At 41.4% G+C, this 17,367-nt stretch overlaps 3 protein-coding genes across 5 annotated transcripts; 1 reads left to right on the forward strand and 2 right to left on the reverse strand.

Annotated features, from left to right (window-relative positions):
* Nucleotides 1-442: 442 nt before the first annotated feature.
* Nucleotides 443-8,294, forward strand: LOC133475541 (phytanoyl-CoA hydroxylase-interacting protein). The gene is made up of 5 exons (XM_061768536.1): nt 443-646; nt 3,504-3,673; nt 6,079-6,253; nt 6,445-6,562; nt 6,650-8,294. The coding sequence occupies exons 2-5, from the start codon at nt 3,506-3,508 to the stop codon at nt 7,194-7,196; spliced, it is 1,008 nt and encodes a 335-aa protein (XP_061624520.1). The 5' UTR covers nt 443-646; nt 3,504-3,505; the 3' UTR covers nt 7,197-8,294.
* A 686-nt stretch (nt 8,295-8,980) lies between these two features.
* ppp1r3c2b (protein phosphatase 1 regulatory subunit 3C2, duplicate b) lies at nt 8,981-12,613 on the reverse strand. Of its 2 annotated transcripts, none has more exons than XM_061768538.1 (3): nt 12,475-12,613; nt 10,156-10,226; nt 8,981-9,992 (listed from the first exon to the last, which is right to left on the reverse strand). In XM_061768538.1, the coding sequence occupies exons 2-3, from the start codon at nt 10,173-10,175 to the stop codon at nt 9,140-9,142; spliced, it is 873 nt and encodes a 290-aa protein (XP_061624522.1). In that variant the 5' UTR covers nt 10,176-10,226; nt 12,475-12,613; the 3' UTR covers nt 8,981-9,139. The 2 variants fall into 2 exon arrangements, with proteins under 2 accessions (XP_061624522.1, XP_061624521.1); XM_061768537.1 differs by lacking the exon at nt 12,475-12,613 and adding an exon at nt 10,297-11,520.
* Nucleotides 11,652-16,711, reverse strand: gins4 (GINS complex subunit 4 (Sld5 homolog)). Of its 2 annotated transcripts, XM_061768540.1 has the most exons (9): nt 16,408-16,711; nt 16,220-16,306; nt 14,683-14,796; nt 14,501-14,598; nt 13,305-13,393; nt 13,126-13,216; nt 12,933-13,037; nt 12,729-12,763; nt 11,652-12,580 (listed from the first exon to the last, which is right to left on the reverse strand). In XM_061768540.1, the coding sequence occupies exons 1-7, from the start codon at nt 16,498-16,500 to the stop codon at nt 12,941-12,943; spliced, it is 669 nt and encodes a 222-aa protein (XP_061624524.1). In that variant the 5' UTR covers nt 16,501-16,711; the 3' UTR covers nt 11,652-12,580; nt 12,729-12,763; nt 12,933-12,940. The 2 variants fall into 2 exon arrangements, with proteins under 2 accessions (XP_061624524.1, XP_061624523.1); XM_061768539.1 differs by lacking the exon at nt 12,729-12,763 and having other exon boundaries at nt 11,652-12,691; nt 16,408-16,710.
* Nucleotides 16,712-17,367: the final 656 nt, after the last annotated feature.

Consider the following 17,367-nt stretch of genomic DNA (forward strand, 5'->3'; position numbering starts at 1 on the left):
TGGACTAAGTCCATATGGCATCGCAGTTGGCACAAGTGCAATTTAGTTACTGCGACATCACATGCAGTATCTTTTAAATGCTCTCCTGCATCAGTGTCTCCTTTTATTTATTTATCACCGCCTCTGTGTCCGCACTGTCACTGAAATGTGAATTGTGACATTTATGATAGTAGCAGAGTTTAGTGTAGTGTACATCAGAGCGCCTCAGGGCAACACTTTGGAGGAGTGAGACGCTGTGTTGTGTACCAACATGCTGATGAGCTTGCAGTGTTTGACAATTCTCTTTTGGGCTCACCTCTTTTAGCTCTGAATGCATCATGGGCTGTGCAGCAGCGTAAGAGTCAAATAAACATCGTGCTCAGAGCCCACAGCAAAAATGAGATGGGCGGGGGGTGGGGTGATGGAGGGGCGAAGGTTGAGTGTTTGTGTGGCACACATACACACACATACACAGATGAGAGAAACAGACGTAGAGCATGAGAGAGAAATAGACAGAGAGAGAGAGAGAGGATCCAGTATGTTCGTTTCACCTCCTAATCAGTTTTCCAGGGGGATCCATCAGTGACTGCAGCACATAAGGACACTCGGAAGCAGGAAAAAGGAAACAGCGCCTAAAAGCTTCAATCGCAGCTTTAACAGCATACAAGTAAGGATTTACTTTCTATCATACAAGCAGGCTTGAGATTGTGAAAATCAACAGCGATTCCATAATAGCTTGTGCTGTGACATTTGTTCATGTGGATGCAATTGTTGTCATTATTCTATGCTGTGTACAGAACATGCATATTTTTTAGCATTTGACACCAAGCTGAGCCTTTCTTGTGAGTATTTACAGTATTTATCCGTGTATATAGCCCAATATTATTGTCATTAATGCTTTAGTTGTGTACACATTTACACTGTACATTGGCTTGTTAACACAGAATTTTATTTCATTACATACAGAGCAATAGGGATTACATTCATTCACTTCTACCCGCAAATAAACTTTATTGCCACGAGAGAACCCGTGCTGAACTGGATGAGATTCAATTTCCGATTTCCAAGCATCATACATTCCATGCATTCACAAGGAGATGTGACAAACAATCAAATTAGTTTTTTTTTTTTTTTTTTTAAAGAAGTGTCAAAAGAAAATACTTTCATTGATAATGCTGCTTATGGCAAGCATCACTACATGTAGAAAAAAAATGCTTAAATTTTCTGCGGGCATTAAAAAAGTTGTGCAAATAGAACTTCGATGCAACAAACAATTTCAGCGTCTTTTAAAGAAAAAGCAACAGAAAATGCTTTGATGTACAGCAGCTTATGGTGCTCCGTGAATGCAGCACCTTTGCTGATGCTGATGCATCTGTGTGTGTGTGTGTGTGTGTGTTATAATTCATCCGAGTGTGGTGCTTGCAAATACAGTAATTAAACTAATGAGGTGTTTTTCTGTCAGCTCCATCAGAGAGACCCAAATTGCCTGATTTGAAGCAGCTGGCTATTACAGTTATGGCTGCATGCAGCGGAGAAAATTGCCCCCCCCCTACACACACACACACACACACACACACACACACAGACTGATGCACAAATGAGGGCAACAGGGATGTGTGAGTGATTTGGAAACCTGCATTTGAACTGTTGGATCTTTAAGCGGAACATTCACAGACAGCGACGGGCTTTGATGAGTGTCCTGCGAGATTCTATTGTTGGCCCACTTTCTGTTGCTGAAAAAAAACTTGGAGATGAGTTGTGAGCAGAAGCCGTATAGAAACAAACGTGCAAATCATCTTTTCTCCTCAGGAGGATGGACTCACGTGCACATTTCACAGTTCGCAGGCTTTAATGAACTGCTGCAGCCTGTCCATCATGTTGGGTCTGGACAACACCTCAGCAGACCTCACAGTCTGCCAGTGAGAGCATCTTTGTCCATGTGTAATGCAGCATCATGAGCGTGTTAGAGTTGCTTGCTAAACGGCTACTGAGGTTATTTTAGGCACAAATATGCATAATGCTCAGCGCAAGAGGAACGGCTCGGTCGGAAGAAAGGAATCATGCAACGCGCTCGGCTGCAGATAAATAAAGCGGACATCAAATCGAACACACATAAAAAAAAAGAAAAGTGGCTGACCCTGGCCTGCTAGTCAAGGCTTTGTTCGGCAGTGTGAATCAAATGGCTGATGTGTGACCAAGTAGTGATTTGTCACCTTCCACCGTAGCTAAATCTCCCCTTGTCATGTCCTGCCAGACCAATAAAAGACGAGCTATGACAGCAAACACAAGAATCAGTACGTTAAAAAAAAAAAAAAAAAAAGATATTTTAGAAATGGGGAGATGCCGCTGACATGTGGTTGCTGGGAGACTGATTGCGGTGATTATAAAAGGCCTGGAGTCATCTGGAAGTGTCTCATGTTGCATAAAGATGGGAAATGTCAGTCAAGGCCGCCAAAGAGGAGAAGCGGGAGCGAGGCACAAAATGAAAGATGATCTATGAATGAAAGTTGAATTTGTCTCGGCTTCTAGAGATAATGACCACGAGTGTTGACTTTGTAGTTGCTTTTCAATGCAACTATATTATTTCCATCTTGTTAGCATATGCTTAGCACTTGAGTTACAGTTCCTTATTTAAGTTTGACATTATTACTGTATAGGACAAACAACAATATTTGGTATCTCAGATAAAAGTACGAATGGACGGCACATACCTCACTAAAAAATACCTCGATTGACCAATTTTTTTGGCTTGCGCTCCGAGCAAAGATTTGAGATACAAGCGCGCTTTTGACCCCCACCACTAGATGACAACAGTCAATTTGCCAACCACCAATAAACCCCACAGAAGAAGAACAAGGAACGACAATTCATTTGGTACAGTCCTGTTTTTTTTTCATTTTCCATGTTTGCATTTATGTGGAGCGCAATACAGTTGTAATTTTTCTTACTAAAAAAAAACACGTTTTTAAAAAAAGGAATTTTTGTGTTTTTTGGAGGTGCATTTCCCTTCCTTTCAGTGGTAAAAGATGATTTGAGATACAAGCTTTTTGAGATACTAGCATGGTCTCGGAACGAATTAAACTCGTATTTCAATTGTTTCAATGTAAGATTGAACTCTATCTTGTTATAACTGGAAATTGGCATGAAAAGCAGAGGCTGTTAATACAGTTTTAAAATAATTTATAATATTTGTGTAAACCCAGCTATCTTGTAATCTGTACCAAGAAGATCAAGAAAAAAATATATATATAAATGTGACTTTGTCAGAATGTTCATACAAGCATTAAATGAATAACTAATCAGATGATGGAAAATATTCCAAATCGTGTTTAAAGTTCCATGCTGCATAAGGAAAAACACTGTATTTATTTGCATCTATCAGCAGGCATATTTACACATTTAAATATTCACAAGGCTCAAGAGAATAGGCTTCACAAGTATGTGACAGTGATTTTAATGGAAGGCTTTTTAAAAATGATATTCCGCCATTTTGCTGTCAAATGTCCTGTTTTATCCCCTGACAGAAATGGACGCCCCTCTCGCCACCCCATGCAACATCCAAATATGTGAAGTGACGTGCGATTCGTTCCGCATCGTGTGGGACATGACTCCCGGGGACACAGCCAGAGCCACACACTTCTTCATTGACCTGAGCCGCAAAGAGTGCCGGGATCCCAACCGCTTCAAACACAGGGTGAGACAACCACAAACGGCCGGTGGCTCTGTCTATTACCCTGATGAAACTGTTTGCCTTCATATATTCCCTTTGACAAGACAGCTACAGGTTTAAATAATAAGTCAATTGGGAGAGGTCTGGTAAGGTTAACAGACATTCTAGACTAATCTGAGCACAAGAAACAGCGGTTGTGCCCTTTGAGTCTGTTCCAATTGAAGCAAAAGGAAAAATGAGTGCAGTCAACAGCTCTGGGCCTGTGACTCACTTGTACTTTGTTTTTTTTAACCACTCACAAATACATATAAACCACACACCAGTTATTGTGGTAATCACTACTCATGCACACCATTATAACAAATATTAGACACTAACATGACATCACCAATCAGCAAGAAACCAACTCTTTATAGTGTAAATGTTGGCCAAGCCTTACACAATAATAAAATAACAGAAACATTTATTCGGTCAACTCAATTTACTTGTATGTCAAATCAATCTGCCCCATTGGAATTCATCTAAATGTCTACTGTAATATGTGTGTGTACCGTAATATGTGTGCATTGAATGTGTGCCTTTAAGAGGCGTGGCCAAGTAAGTGACATTGATTAGTCTGCACGTGAGCGTCTGGGCGTGAGTTGTGGCCGACAGCAGCTCTTTCCGAGTGTTCTTATTTTTTGGTTGACTGTTTGTCCAGTTCAATAAACGTGTTAACAAGAGAAGGAGCCCAAAGCACATAACCAAAAATCGACGATTCAACATGGCTTTTATTAAACCATTAGAGCACTGGAAAGTGAGCATAAACAACAAAGAAGAATATAAAACAATGATGGCAACAGTGTCCACGCGAAAAACTCTGAACTAAACCAAGATAACAAAAGTGGATCGAATGAAAGCAACAGGAGACAGATGCCGCAAAGTGAAGTAAAACAAACAAATGGAGTTATAGACAGATAGGAAACAAAAGCCCAACAGGGAAACTAACTAAGGTACTCAGCCGTACAGGAAGAACGTCACGAGTAAATACTGACAAAAGTAGCGTAAAAGATGCAATGTCTAAACTACCATAAATAAGACAAAGAAACAGACAAAATAACCTAACTACCACTCCATCTAAACTACACAAGTTAGAAAGAAAGGAACAAAACACACACAGAAATGAACAGACGCTAACTACACTAGTTAGCAGAAAAAAAACACATATGGAAAGGAACAAAAGGTAACTCACAAGTTAGGAAACAAAAGGCAAATGGAAATAAATCAACAAAAGCTAACTACACTAGTTAGCAAACATAACACAAATGGAAAGGAACAAAAGGTAACTCACAAGTTAGGAAACAAAAGGCAAACAGACAATGACCAGAAGCTAACTACACAAGTTAGCAAACAAAAGACAAATGGAAATAAATTAACAAAAGCTAACTACACTAGTTAGCAAACATAACACAAATGGAAAGGAACAAAAGCTAACTCCCAAGTTAGCAAACAAAAGGCCAACAGACATCTGCACAGAAGCTAACTACACTATTTAGCAAACAAAAGACAACCTGAAATGAATATAAGGTCATTAGTTAGCAAACTAGAAAAAAGAAGGAAAAAAACCTCATTGCTCTGCCCAGCCGTGACAGCAAGCGGATACAACCCAAACACAGAGCAGGCAAGATCACAGCTAGGCTCATGAAAAGTATCGGCGATTGAGGCACTACAGTACCTTAGTTGCTCCATTTTCTTTCACTTCCCTTGAGCGGCGGCGGTTTTGAATTATACTGATAACACAAATTCTGGCTTGAAAAAAAAAACTAAGCAATAAATGGCCCAAGCAACATATATTAATTAACTCCCCAAAAATTAAATTGGTGCGCAGTTGGTGTAAGACAAAAACCATTGTGTTGCACTCAGTGACTTCTACACTTATCAAGAATCCAATCAGTTTGGCCTCATTTCTTTGCCTATAGCGCTCGCCGCCACTCAGTAGCATATTTGTATGGTATTTGCAATTGTTATGATAGGCTAAATATATGAACCATGCAGCATCATTGTACTCTATTCATTTACTTAATTGGCATTCCAAATCACACAATTTCTGAGTAGATAGCAATTTGTTGTTTTCTTTTTCTTTTTCATCTTTTGTCAAGTGAAGACGGATTAAGAACTGTTTCTTGGACGGAGATAAAAGAATAAAACAAAGTTACATCATTCATGTTGGCATGGCTATGTGGGCCTCTCGAGTATTTAGCGGCACTTCTTACACACCTTGGCCAAAACAAAGCAGCTGGTTCGATTAAGCGTCTCCTAGTTACAGCCGCTTGGGCTTGAAAGTAATATCACGGTAATAATGCAAATCCTATAGACGGAAAGGCTTGCTTTACAAAGCCATTATAATTGCCTTTGAAATGTTAATGACACTGCGCTGCTCCGTCCTCCAGGATGTGCCAACCAAACTGGTGGCGAAGGCCGTGCCCTTGCCCATGGCCGTGAGGGGACACTGGTTCCTCAGCCCGTGCACAGAATATTGCGTCGCCGTGCAGACTGCGGTTCGACAGCCCGATGGCGAATACCTGGTGTCAGACTGGAGCCAAGTGGTGGAGTTCTGCACGGGAGGTGAGGCGTCTGACAGCCAAAGTGATACTAACGTATGCCATGAGAAGTTATGTAAGCGTAGACAAAAAGCTGCAGTGCAGAAGTGGAATAAAAAAAATAAAAAAAACAATTCTCTTTTGGCGTAGGGTCATTAGCATTTGAAAGCAGCGCAGACTTTTGATATTATTCTAGCGCTCCTTTTAACTTTGCAGACTACGCTATAGAACACCTTCAGCAGCTTCTCGACAAGGCCCAAGGCTCTGCGGGAAGGCTCCTGAAATTTTCTGTGTTTTATCGCAATCAGCATCCAGATTACTTTGACTGTGTCAGGTAAGTGGTATGGGAATGACTAATTATTAAATGGAACGCTGATTATGGTAATAATAATATGCTTTCTCCTCTTGTTGATTGGATTAGAATGGAGTGTGCAGGTCTGATGCGTCCTGCTCTTAAAGACACAAGCGGCAGTCATGGTTCTCCGATAAATGGCAAACTGCACGGCGTCTTCTTTAGCTGCAACACTGAGTTTGATACAGGACTCCCCCCCAAAGACTCACCCTACGGCCCCCTGCGCTTCCAGATCCCGGCTGGACACCTGCTCAACCCGAACATCTCGCTATACTTTGCTGACTTCTATTGCATGTACACCGCCTACCACTATATGATTCTGGTGCTGGCCCCCGCGGGCACAGAGGGGGACCACTTCTGCAGAAGCCGCCTCCCCACGCTGGACTTGGCCAGCAACCCCTTCTTGACATACACCGCCCCCCAGGGGCCGGGGGAGGAACCGCTGTACCGCCACGCCAGCGGCGTCATCCTCGAGGTGCTTTTCACAGAGCCGGTCAGTTTGGGTCAGGGAACCGTGGAGCAAATCAGCGGACACCACCAGCTCATGAGTTTGACCACGGCCAATGCCAAGAAGGACCCGAGCTGCAAAGTGTGCAACATCAGCGTGGGCCGCTGAGCCAGATGACGATTTAAGACGAGCCTGGGGGCGACCGAGCGTCCGAGGCCAAAACACTTGGAGCTCATCGTTTTGTTTTTTTGTCGGCCAAAACCCCCCCCAAAAAATATATATATATCAAAAACATTCACATCTCGTGGGTGTGCATGCTGCTTTGGTTTCTCCCTCCCGCCCAGGCTAGAATAGTGTGGCTTCAAATTACAAATTAGAATTCTATCTCATAGAGTTCCATCAAGGGCAGCTAGAAACTGAAACCTTTTATTACATTCACAGCAGTGGAAAAGACTGAACAAAGCTATTTGTGATCCTTGGTTTCTTGATACAGTTTTTGTTGTTGTTTCTTAAACTGGTGGTGTATTTTCAAGGCCAAAAGAGGGGTCGTCATTTCAGGTGCCAAATTTGGAGGAATTACAAACATTTCAGAAGGAATTAAGGAAAACATGATATAGTACGGCAGCACAATGGCAGACTGGTTAGCACGTCTGCTTCACAGTTCCGACCTCTGCGTTTTGAATCTTGTCCCTGGCCTTCCTGCATGTTTGCCTCGAAATTGTGAGTCAATCAATGTGAGTGTGAAACTAAAGCACAGGTGTCAAACTCAAGGCCTGGGGGGGCCAGATCTGGCCCGCCACATCACATCATGTGACCCGTGTAAGCAAATCATGTGCATCTAGTTCATGTTCTTCTGTTTGAAAGTTGCAAATTGTCTTCACTTTTTATAACAGTTAAAAATGTTAAGCATTTTAGAATAAGAAAGTTAAGAGTGATGCAGGCAGGCAGATGCATTTGGTACGGGCCACTTTCAACTGTACAAAAACCGAGACAAAAAAAGGTAAAAACCGAATCATACAAAAACTGATGTTCCACTGCAGCCTATTTAATTATATGATGAGGGGATTATATATTTAGGTTTCCAGAGTCATAACGGCCCTCCGAGAGAAACCATAACTAGAATGTGGCCCGTGGGAAAAATTAGTTCGCCACCTCTGGTCTACAGTATATGTGCAGTTAACTGGGATTGGCTGCAGCTCATCTGTGTCACTAATGAAAACTAGCGCTGTAGAAAATGGATGGGTGGAATAAACAGTTACAGTATCACTTTTGAGTAGCAACAGGCACCTTAACAATGTTGGCTGCCCCATGTGAGCCCGCCCTATCACTTCACCCTCCTCTACTCATGTTGCGCCCACCCCGTGCCACCCCCGGCTACAGCCAGCTTTGAGATCGTCAAAGTTGGGCTCTGTGGCTTGTGACACACACCAACTATAAGGACTTGTTTTGGTTTACTTTCACCTCACTATAGGTTTGAAGTAAGGTGGCCCTAAAGATGTACTGCACTGGTGGAAGACACCCCTAGAGACACATTCGCTGGTTAGGGCCCACCACTGTTTTCCATTGTTAATTATGTGAACCTAACCTTTACTTTTGTGCATCTTTGCTGGACTATTTTTCCATGTGTCTGCAAATGTGTATTTTAGACATCAGGGTAGACTTCAGTGAAATACATGCTCCAGTTAGAGATGTGATAAGTAAAGAGTCAGCGGGTGCACAAAGCCTCCTGCTATCAGTCGGACAGTTTATCTTAACAGGCCTGAGCTAAGATTAGCGTGTATCCCGCTATGGGGCTTGGATTTGTCCCTGACGAGTAATCTGTGACCTTTTTGGGAATCCCAGAGTTGCCCAAAGTAAAAGGGATCCCCAACCCTCTGTCGCACAAGAGCAATGAATGGGCTTACTCAAGTAAAAGAGTGCGTGACTCACACAAAGAAGAGATTGGTAGTCAATGAAAATTAACCTTTAGAAGACAAGTATTTTCTTTATTAGAACACAATAAAAAAGGCAGAGAAAAGCACAACACACTTAAGTATAACAATCTTGTCTTCAAACATTTACGTATGCATTAAATTCTCAAGTTTAGCCTGATGAGATTCTTTGTTTGACCTTTAACTGTGACAAAGATGTGAGCTCACACACACATCAATTGTGTAGTTCTGTCCATTGTTGTTGTCCCAAAAGGTATTACTCTGCCCTCCTGGTGAATAACTTAAGCAGAATTCTATCTTCCTCTTGGCATCAAGCACTTTGGGTATGTCTATGTCAAACTCAAAGATGTCTGTTTGCGGCCCTCCAAAGCGCTGCTGCAAGTACGTGCAGGGGACGTCTCTGTAGCTCTGCCACGAGTCAAAGGTGATACGCACACGCACGTCTTTTTGGAAGCTGACATTTTGGACTCGGACGGTGCCTCTGAGGGCTTGCTCGGTGACCGTGCAGTTCTCCAGGGTGACCATGTTCTCTGCGAGCTTGGCTCGAAAGGCCTGGAAATTAGCGGAGGGCTGCGGGAAGCCAAGCGTGAGCTGCGTTCCCGGGCAGCAGGTGCTGACCGTGCAGCTGTAACCGGCCTCCGTCATCACGACCAAACCCTGGAGGGACGGCAGGGGGTCCAGGTCGCAGTGGTCCTCCTCATCAGAAAAGACTCGCACATCTGTCAGCGACCGGCCCGTGGAGTCAGCGAAAACCACATGCTTGTTTTTGACGGGGGCCCAAACATCATCGTCGTCATAATCATCCAAGTCGTCGAGGTAACCCGCGAGACTCTGGGTTGCCCGGACTTGGCGTAGGACGTCAGATGATACGTGTTTTGGAGGTACGGAGCGGATGCAAGGTCGCAGCGGTTTCAGGATGGGCACCCAAACATGAGGACACAATTGTTTACGTTGGTTCAAACACAGCCGGACGGCAATCTCCACCAGTCCAGCTGACTGTGCCATCGAGCCGAGGCCGAATATGGGTAGGAAACTTGAAATAGAGAAAAGTGGGAACTTGAAATAGAGAAAAGTGGAATCACGACTACCATTTTTATGCGCATTTCTTTTAGATGAGAGAACACCACAAATGAATTAAGTCTCCACTTGCTCGGTGCCTTAAGAGCGCATGCACATCATCTCCATTAAGTTCTTACGTTGTGCTGGATGTCTCCATGCTGGTGCTGTGGTGCAGAGCGAGGGGTTCAATGTCCCCGTATTTCCAACTCTTGGATTAGAGAAAATCATGTGAGTATGTTAGTCAACATAAAAAGTTTACAACATCTCATCTTACTTACAAAATGGTAGAGAGCCAGTTGCTCCTGCGAGGTCCGTGCACTCCCTTTACCCACAGCAGAATCTTGTGCGACCTATTTATACTCACACAGCTCTCTTGGTGTACTCCGCCCCCTCTGCTCAACAAGTTTGTTGGAGGTGGGCTTTTTTTTTTATTTTTTAAATTTTTTTTTTAAAACTCTTCAAACAATATTACTCCAACTGCCAGTGATGCATTAAATTCAAGTGAGGAATGTGTGAGCCCTCACCGTGAACACATACCGTACTAGTACGCCCTCAGTCCTCACTAGTAAAGTCATTTCAGCACACGAGTAGAATCCTGACTACGGTGCACCAATACATTCTCACTGCATGGCAAAAACTCAACAGCTTACGAAAATATTTGCTTATTTCTCGTCAGAACTAATCTGAGTACACTTAAAAAAAGGCTAATCACCTAAGACGTAACTTTTTTCCCCCCAGACAACTTTCACTTGCTTCAAGCAGAATTTAACTTAAAACTAAATACAGAAATGAATCATTGGAACTGATTCCACTGACAATTTTTTTTCTACTTATTTTGAGTAAATTTACTTGAAAGAACTGAAAATTGTCTAACAAATTACTTTTTAGGTGACAAGGCTTATTTTAAGTATAATTATATTTGTTTTGACTAGAAACAAGACAAATATTAATATACTGTAAATTTGTCTTTTTCCCCCCCCACTACTGCACACTAGTACGACAAATTTGGCATACTAGTAGGACAACTATGTTACCAGTGAGGCAAAACGATGCACTTGACATCTGTGCTACTAGTGAAGCGCTAAATGTTAACTAGTAGAATTGTATGTCACTAGTATTACTAGTGGCACTGTTGTTAACTTGTGCACAGTTTTGCCTCACTAGTGACATGTAGTTGTTCTACTAATGAGAACAAAGCGCGGACGAGTACATGGACCTTAAACTGAATACCAAGACCATTAAATAAACGCTCAAACGACCTTCCGTCCCCTTTTCCAGCGCTGTTGTAGACGTGGTCAAGGGGTCAACTCGGGTGATGTGAAAAACGCAGCACTCTGCCAGGCTTGCGTCGTGAAGGGATTGTCGTCATGTGAGAAAATGTTGGCACATGTGCCGCTAAGGATTACGAACTACTGTCAGCGTGTCTGCCATCGAATGTGTCAGCCGCGGCTGCAGTCAGTGGGTGAAAGTGTGCGCTAGAAACCGGATACGTGCTGCGATGTTTGGACAAAAATAAACATTCCCATTACGACTAACTTGACCTTTTCAATTCAGTGCAAAAGGAAATTAAATGAACTCAAATTGTAATTTGGATAGAGAGAATAATCTGAATGAGAAGAAATCATAACAATCATTCATGTCTGTACGTCTGTTTTTAATAGTCATACTTCAAAATGTAGTTGACAACATTCATGTTTATAAGCAGTTGTTATTTTTCTTAGCAAAACCACATTTCCGCACCATTAATAATCCGATCACACTGGAGTATTGCATTGATTCATCACAAAGATAATGCCTTTCAGCTCAGTTCAATCAGTACTGCATCCCTTATCTAATTATTTGGTAATTAGAGCGAGTGCACACAATGAACACTGATTGTTCCCGTTGAAAATTACATAACGGCAACTTTAGCACGATTATGTCCCAGAGAAGACACGATAGCACACAGTTTAGAGGCCATTAATGAAAAGGCTCACAATAAAAAATATATATATATAAATATAAAATTCTAGGAGTCATAGCGACGAGTGGAATACGAGCACAGCAAATGGGAAAACCATCACACAGTAGGGCCTGTTCAAATGACAACGAAGATGGATATGACACAAAAAGAAATGCACAGATGTATTTTCTTTCTTCACTCAACAAATTTGATGAAATTAATGAAATTAATATGCCTTCACCCCCCAAAAATACAATTCTGGCAACATGTCGCATTTTCAGGGCCAATGTCACAATGTCTGAGGCATGTATTTTGGCAGGACTCACTTTTTTTTTTTTTTTTTTTTTTCATTATACTATTCATCCTCTTGAAACATTTCCTAATAAATCTTTGTGTGAACATACTGCACAGGAAATAATAACAGCAATAGACGACACCTTTCAAAAGCAGCAGCTCTCTGTCACAAACATGCAGTTTTTGAACTTTGGATTTGTAAACACGTTGGTAAGTTTACCTTGGAAGGCTTTTAATGCAGCACAGAAACTGTCCAATCCTCTTCATCATCAGGACTTAATAACAGGAGTCAATATTAAGAAGATTTGATGTGGCTGCATTTGCACCTATGGGATACACATTTCGAGTTGTGTCCAGACATGTCCAACTGTCTGCTACGTTATTGAGTTTTTTTACAACCTGCTGGAGGCCAAAGCACCCAGACCAGAAACAAGAACCTACAACACAAAGCACACGCCGTATCGGCTGCATTACCTTGTTGAGTGAACTTCATGAACCTGCACTTCCACCTAGAACACATTTTCCTAAACTGTTACCAATAAACTATACAGAAATAAATCTAAAAGCTCAAAATGATGTTGATGTCAACACAAAGGAGTTTCTTATGAAAGATGTGCAGAAAAAATGGCGAGTGAGTGCATGAGCTCGAGGGCCAGCGTGGACTTGAGACTTACTTACCTTGACATTTAAATCAACTGTGCTGCGCCACTTGAAATAAGCGGCGCTATGGTCCTATAGCGCATGAGATGCTGGGAGCCCTCTTCAAGATCCACGACGTACTCTCTGCGACAAGAGATGAGATCATCAGTGATGGAATTTAACAAAAAAAACAACAACACGACATTCAGAGATCCTCAGAAGAGTGATTTACCTCTGATCGTCAGTTTCGGGCTCCACTAAGATATTCTCTTGTCTCTCCTTCACCCGCAGGAACACAAAGGAGTCCAGGCATGGTGCTGGTACTGAGTTGCCATCAACATGAATGAAATCCGCACAAAGTGAGTCGGCAAGCTATATGTACTAAAACTAGACTAGCGTAGAAGTCCGTACCTGCTTTGAGCATGTCAAGTGTCTGGAGGATGGGGGGCATGTGGCTCAGTGCCACAGACTTCATGTGGTCTTCTGTGTTTCCAGCATACCTGGACAAAGCAAACAAACACACACACACACACACACACACAGCTTTTCCTAAAACATATTAGAGGTGCAACAATTATTCGATTATCAAATTAATCAACAACTATTTGGATCATCAATTAGTCATTGTTTAAACGAAAATTGTCCAACTCTTCTGAGTTCAGCCTCTCAACAATAAACATTTCAATTATTATTATTTTTTTTAATTTAAGTAGTCCTCTATTATCTTTGTGTTGATTCAAAACAAGACATTTCCAAACATCTGCTGTTACTTTGGAAAATAATAATCAACATTTTTGCCCATTTTTTGACATTATGGACCAAACCAGTAACTGAATCATAATCAATTTGTTTGTGCATTTTTTGCACTGTCAATTTGAAATAATGTCCTGTTTTTTGTTAATAAAGGTATGGAAATTATTATTTTTTTAATCCAATTTGATTAATAAAAAATATAAACACAAATACCGTAGGTTGCAGCCTTAAAACACATTAACGCCACGGGCAATGTCTTAAGTCACATTTGAACATACTGAACTATGGACAACTTATAGTCGTCAATCAGCCTAACGTGCAGGTTTTTGGAGTGATAGTAGGTAGCTATTTTAATTTACATTGAAAGAGGCGCCTGTGAGTTGGCAGCGTGTTACAACAGCTCTTTTAATTTCCCCATTAATATGCATTTTCCCCAAAACCTTTTCTGCCATCTAACGTGGTTTGTGCGTCGTGTAAACACGTTGTCGACTGTTTCAACATTTGGCGCTTTGAAGACAAACAGCAGAATCTTAAAATGAACTCTATACTTCACAGGCAGCCAGTGGAGGCAGGCCAGAACAGGAGTAATGAGCTCCCTCTTATGTGTTCCAGTTAAGAAGCAAGTAGTAGAATTTTGGACTAATTGGAAATATTTGAGGGAGGGCTGGCTGACTCCAAAGTAAAGTGCATAACAGTAAACCATCAGAAATGTGACAAAGGCATGAATTAGTGTTTACGGAGAAGTCAGCTGGGATAGGCTCCAGCTCACCCGCGACCCTACTGACAATAAGCCGTATAAGAGAATGGATGGGTGCACTTTGGAGGTTCCGATGTACTTTATAAGCTCTACTCACTCTTTGGCAAAGGCAAACTCCTCAGGTGAAAGCAGCGACGGTTCTCCTTTGCTGCGAGACTTCTCCTTCTCGAGGACATGCGGGAAGAACTTTTCAATCTGAACCCAAACAAACACGAGGCCGTGGTGTCAAACAGAATGCACCGACTCCGAGGTGTGCGAACATTTGATGAACTGACCGACCTTCTGCAGGCGGGAGCGCACGTAGCTGCACAGCACAAAGCGGATGCGGTCAATCTCCATGCGATGAATGCCGGCCTTGGCGTCGCCTTTCTTCACTCTCTGGAGGTTTTGTTCCTGGTGAAGCGAATGGATGAGTTGACGGAGTGGACAATACAAAAAGGTATAAAAGTGGATGCAAGTAGATATTAAAAGTCTATTCTAGCAAATACCAGGTTTTTGTTATATAAAAAAATATAACTTGCACAACTCAATTGAAATAAAAAAATATTTCCCTCAGTGATATAATGTGGTTGTACAAGTGTGCACACCCTCTTATAAATTTGTAACTTTTGAAATTATGCTTAAAAAGTTCAACGTTGCTTTCATCAGACCCTAACACATTTTCCAACATGCGTTTGGGAGATTTCAAGTGTTTTTGTTTTTTTTTCTTAGTAAGATAAGGCTTGTCGTCCATTGCCCAGACATACGAAGAAGATGGGAGATTGCTATCACAAGTACTAAACAGCCAGTACTTGCCAGAAATTCCAGAAGCTTTTAGAATGTTGCTGTCAGACTCTTGGTGGCCTCCCTGCTCAGTTTTCTTCTCATTTTTTTCATCTGTTTTGGAGGGATATCTACTTCTTGGTAGTGTCACTGTTGTGCCATATTTTCTCCGCTTGATGATAGAATTAATTTAACATTTAACAATGCCTTGGTATTTTTTTTTGCATACACTCTCCTAAAGGATACATTTGAACAATTAGATCATTTTGATGCTCTGGAAGTCTCTGCAGAGTGCAGAACGTGGCTGTAAAATGTGACTACAAAAATGTCCCAAAAAAAAAAAAAAGCCTTTATAACATCTGAAATTTATTTGGGGTAAATCAAAGGCACTTCAAATCATGGCAGGTGTGTGCTGACTCCCATTGAAATGAGTTTGAATGCGATTGTTTAACTCTGAACACAACCACATCCCCAGTTATGAGGGTGTGCACACTTGTACAAACACACTATCTCAGGTGTTTGTTTTTAGTCCCTACTTTTGAATTGTTTTTCCCAAATTGGGTCACATAATGGTGGAAAATGCTTTGAAGTCATCTTTGGTTCATTTTTTTGTCTTCTTTTTTTACATCACAAAAAAAAGCCATTTTAACAGGGGGCATTTGACTTTTTATATTTACTGTATATATTCTTAAGCTCTTAATGGCGTCTCTGTATATTGTCGCTTTATCTTATGTATCCTGTTTGTTTATGCTTGGACCAAGTACGTAAATAAACCTGATTGATTTTGCCATGGTCCACCCCTCCACAAAGTCAGTTCAATAGTTCGGGAGTGAACCTGCAAAGTAAATAAATGGATGTTGAATGTAGATTTCTTGTGTTAGTCAAGTTCATGGCCAGTGGACACTGGTTACCATAGTTACATTGCTGGGTCTATTAAAAATAAACAAAGTATTCCGGACACTCGTTCAAAACTGCTGCAACTTCACATCTACAAGGATTTCCTCCAAGTTTTTGTCGATCATTTATGTTTTTAAAAAGGGGGGGCTCAATGTACCATGTGTGTGAGTTGCTCCATGACACACTCCACCACCTCGGACTGGTTGGCCAGCAACTCCGGTGAGAACTTTTCATTTAGCCAAGCCTGCGATAGACGGAACGTTACAAGTGGGCCACTTGGCTCATAATTCGTAAAATAATCATATTAATAATTTTAAAAAAACAAAAACAAAAAACATAACTCACTTCCTCCAGTTTAGCGATCAAGTCGGCCGGGGTCATGTCATCCTCCTGACATTCTTCTTGGCTGATGTCGTTGTCCGAGAGCGACTCCGACATTATTTCCCTTCGTGCTCGATAAAGTTAAAAGAAAACGTTAGGCTGCACGTGAAGTGTGTGTTAGCAGCTTGAACTGCAATTTGGAACGATAATGAGCACGGAGTTCTGCCAAAGGTTAGTACTTTGATTCGCTAGTAACCGGAAGACTGCAAAAAGCCACTTGTTTATTCGCGCCAATGCGGCTATTCTCGCGAGAGGTTCGGTCGCAGTTTTCGGCCCGCATTGACAGCTGCAAGGCGTAGCTTGTTCCGGTCTGTCGACGAGTCACAACTTTTGATTTTAGCATATCTGGACTAATTTATTGTATAAAAGTAATTGAAGGACGAGCGTTTGTCAGAGTTGTTGGTAACATCCACATTGATTGTCCTTGTGCGGAGATAATGTTTCCTGGAAGTCAAAAACCAGGGATTTTTGTTATAGTTTAGCAAGTAAACAGCAGTGGTTCTCAAACTTTTCCCCACAAAATAATTACCTTTCCAGGTACCACGAAAATGACCTACATTAAAATGCAGGAGCGTACAAGGCCTAAATATTAATCAGAAAACGACACAGTGGTTTTCTTCATAAAGTTATAATATTACAAGGGGGAAAAAAAGTAGTTTTCCAACAATAAAGCCCACATTTTATGTGAAAAACTTCCAAAAGACATATAAAGTCATAATATTACGACAGAAAGGAATAGTACAAAGTTATGATAATATGGGGAAAATCAACACCCCTTTACAGGGATAAAGTTGAACTATTACGAGAGAAGAAAAAAAACAGAATAGTACATTCAATTTTAGTCGAAGAAGAATTTTAGGGAGAAAAAAAGTAATGATTTAATTTAAATGTATTGCAAAATGTAAATGTAAATAAAAATGTACC

The sequence above is a fragment of the Phyllopteryx taeniolatus genome, chromosome 3 (genome assembly GCF_024500385.1).
Source record: "Phyllopteryx taeniolatus isolate TA_2022b chromosome 3, UOR_Ptae_1.2, whole genome shotgun sequence".
NCBI lineage: Eukaryota > Metazoa > Chordata > Actinopteri > Syngnathiformes > Syngnathidae > Phyllopteryx > Phyllopteryx taeniolatus.

What these genes read in the sequence shown, in the direction of transcription:
- LOC133475541 (XM_061768536.1), top strand. Translation starts at nt 3,506, where the DNA reads ATGGACGCCCCTCTCGCCACCCCATGCAACATCCAAATATGTGAAGTG. An exon ending in CCAACCGCTTCAAACACAGG is followed by an intron (nt 3,674 to 6,078) that starts GTGAGACAACCA and finishes TCCGTCCTCCAG; the next exon opens with GATGTGCCAACCAAACTGGT. An exon ending in GATTACTTTGACTGTGTCAG is followed by an intron (nt 6,563 to 6,649) that starts GTAAGTGGTATG and finishes TGATTGGATTAG; the next exon opens with AATGGAGTGTGCAGGTCTGA.
- ppp1r3c2b (XM_061768538.1), bottom strand. Translation starts at nt 10,175, where the DNA reads ATGGAGACATCCAGCACAAC. An exon ending in ATGGAGACATCCAGCACAAC is followed by an intron (nt 9,993 to 10,155) that starts GTAAGAACTTAA and finishes CTCTATTTCAAG; the next exon opens with TTTCCTACCCATATTCGGCC.
- gins4 (XM_061768540.1), bottom strand. Translation starts at nt 16,500, where the DNA reads ATGTCGGAGTCGCTCTCGGACAACGACATCAGCCAAGAAGAATGTCAG. An exon ending in TGCGCTCCCGCCTGCAGAAG is followed by an intron (nt 14,599 to 14,682) that starts GTCGGTCAGTTC and finishes GTTTGGGTTCAG; the next exon opens with ATTGAAAAGTTCTTCCCGCA. An exon ending in ACTTGACATGCTCAAAGCAG is followed by an intron (nt 13,217 to 13,304) that starts GTACGGACTTCT and finishes ATGGCAACTCAG; the next exon opens with TACCAGCACCATGCCTGGAC.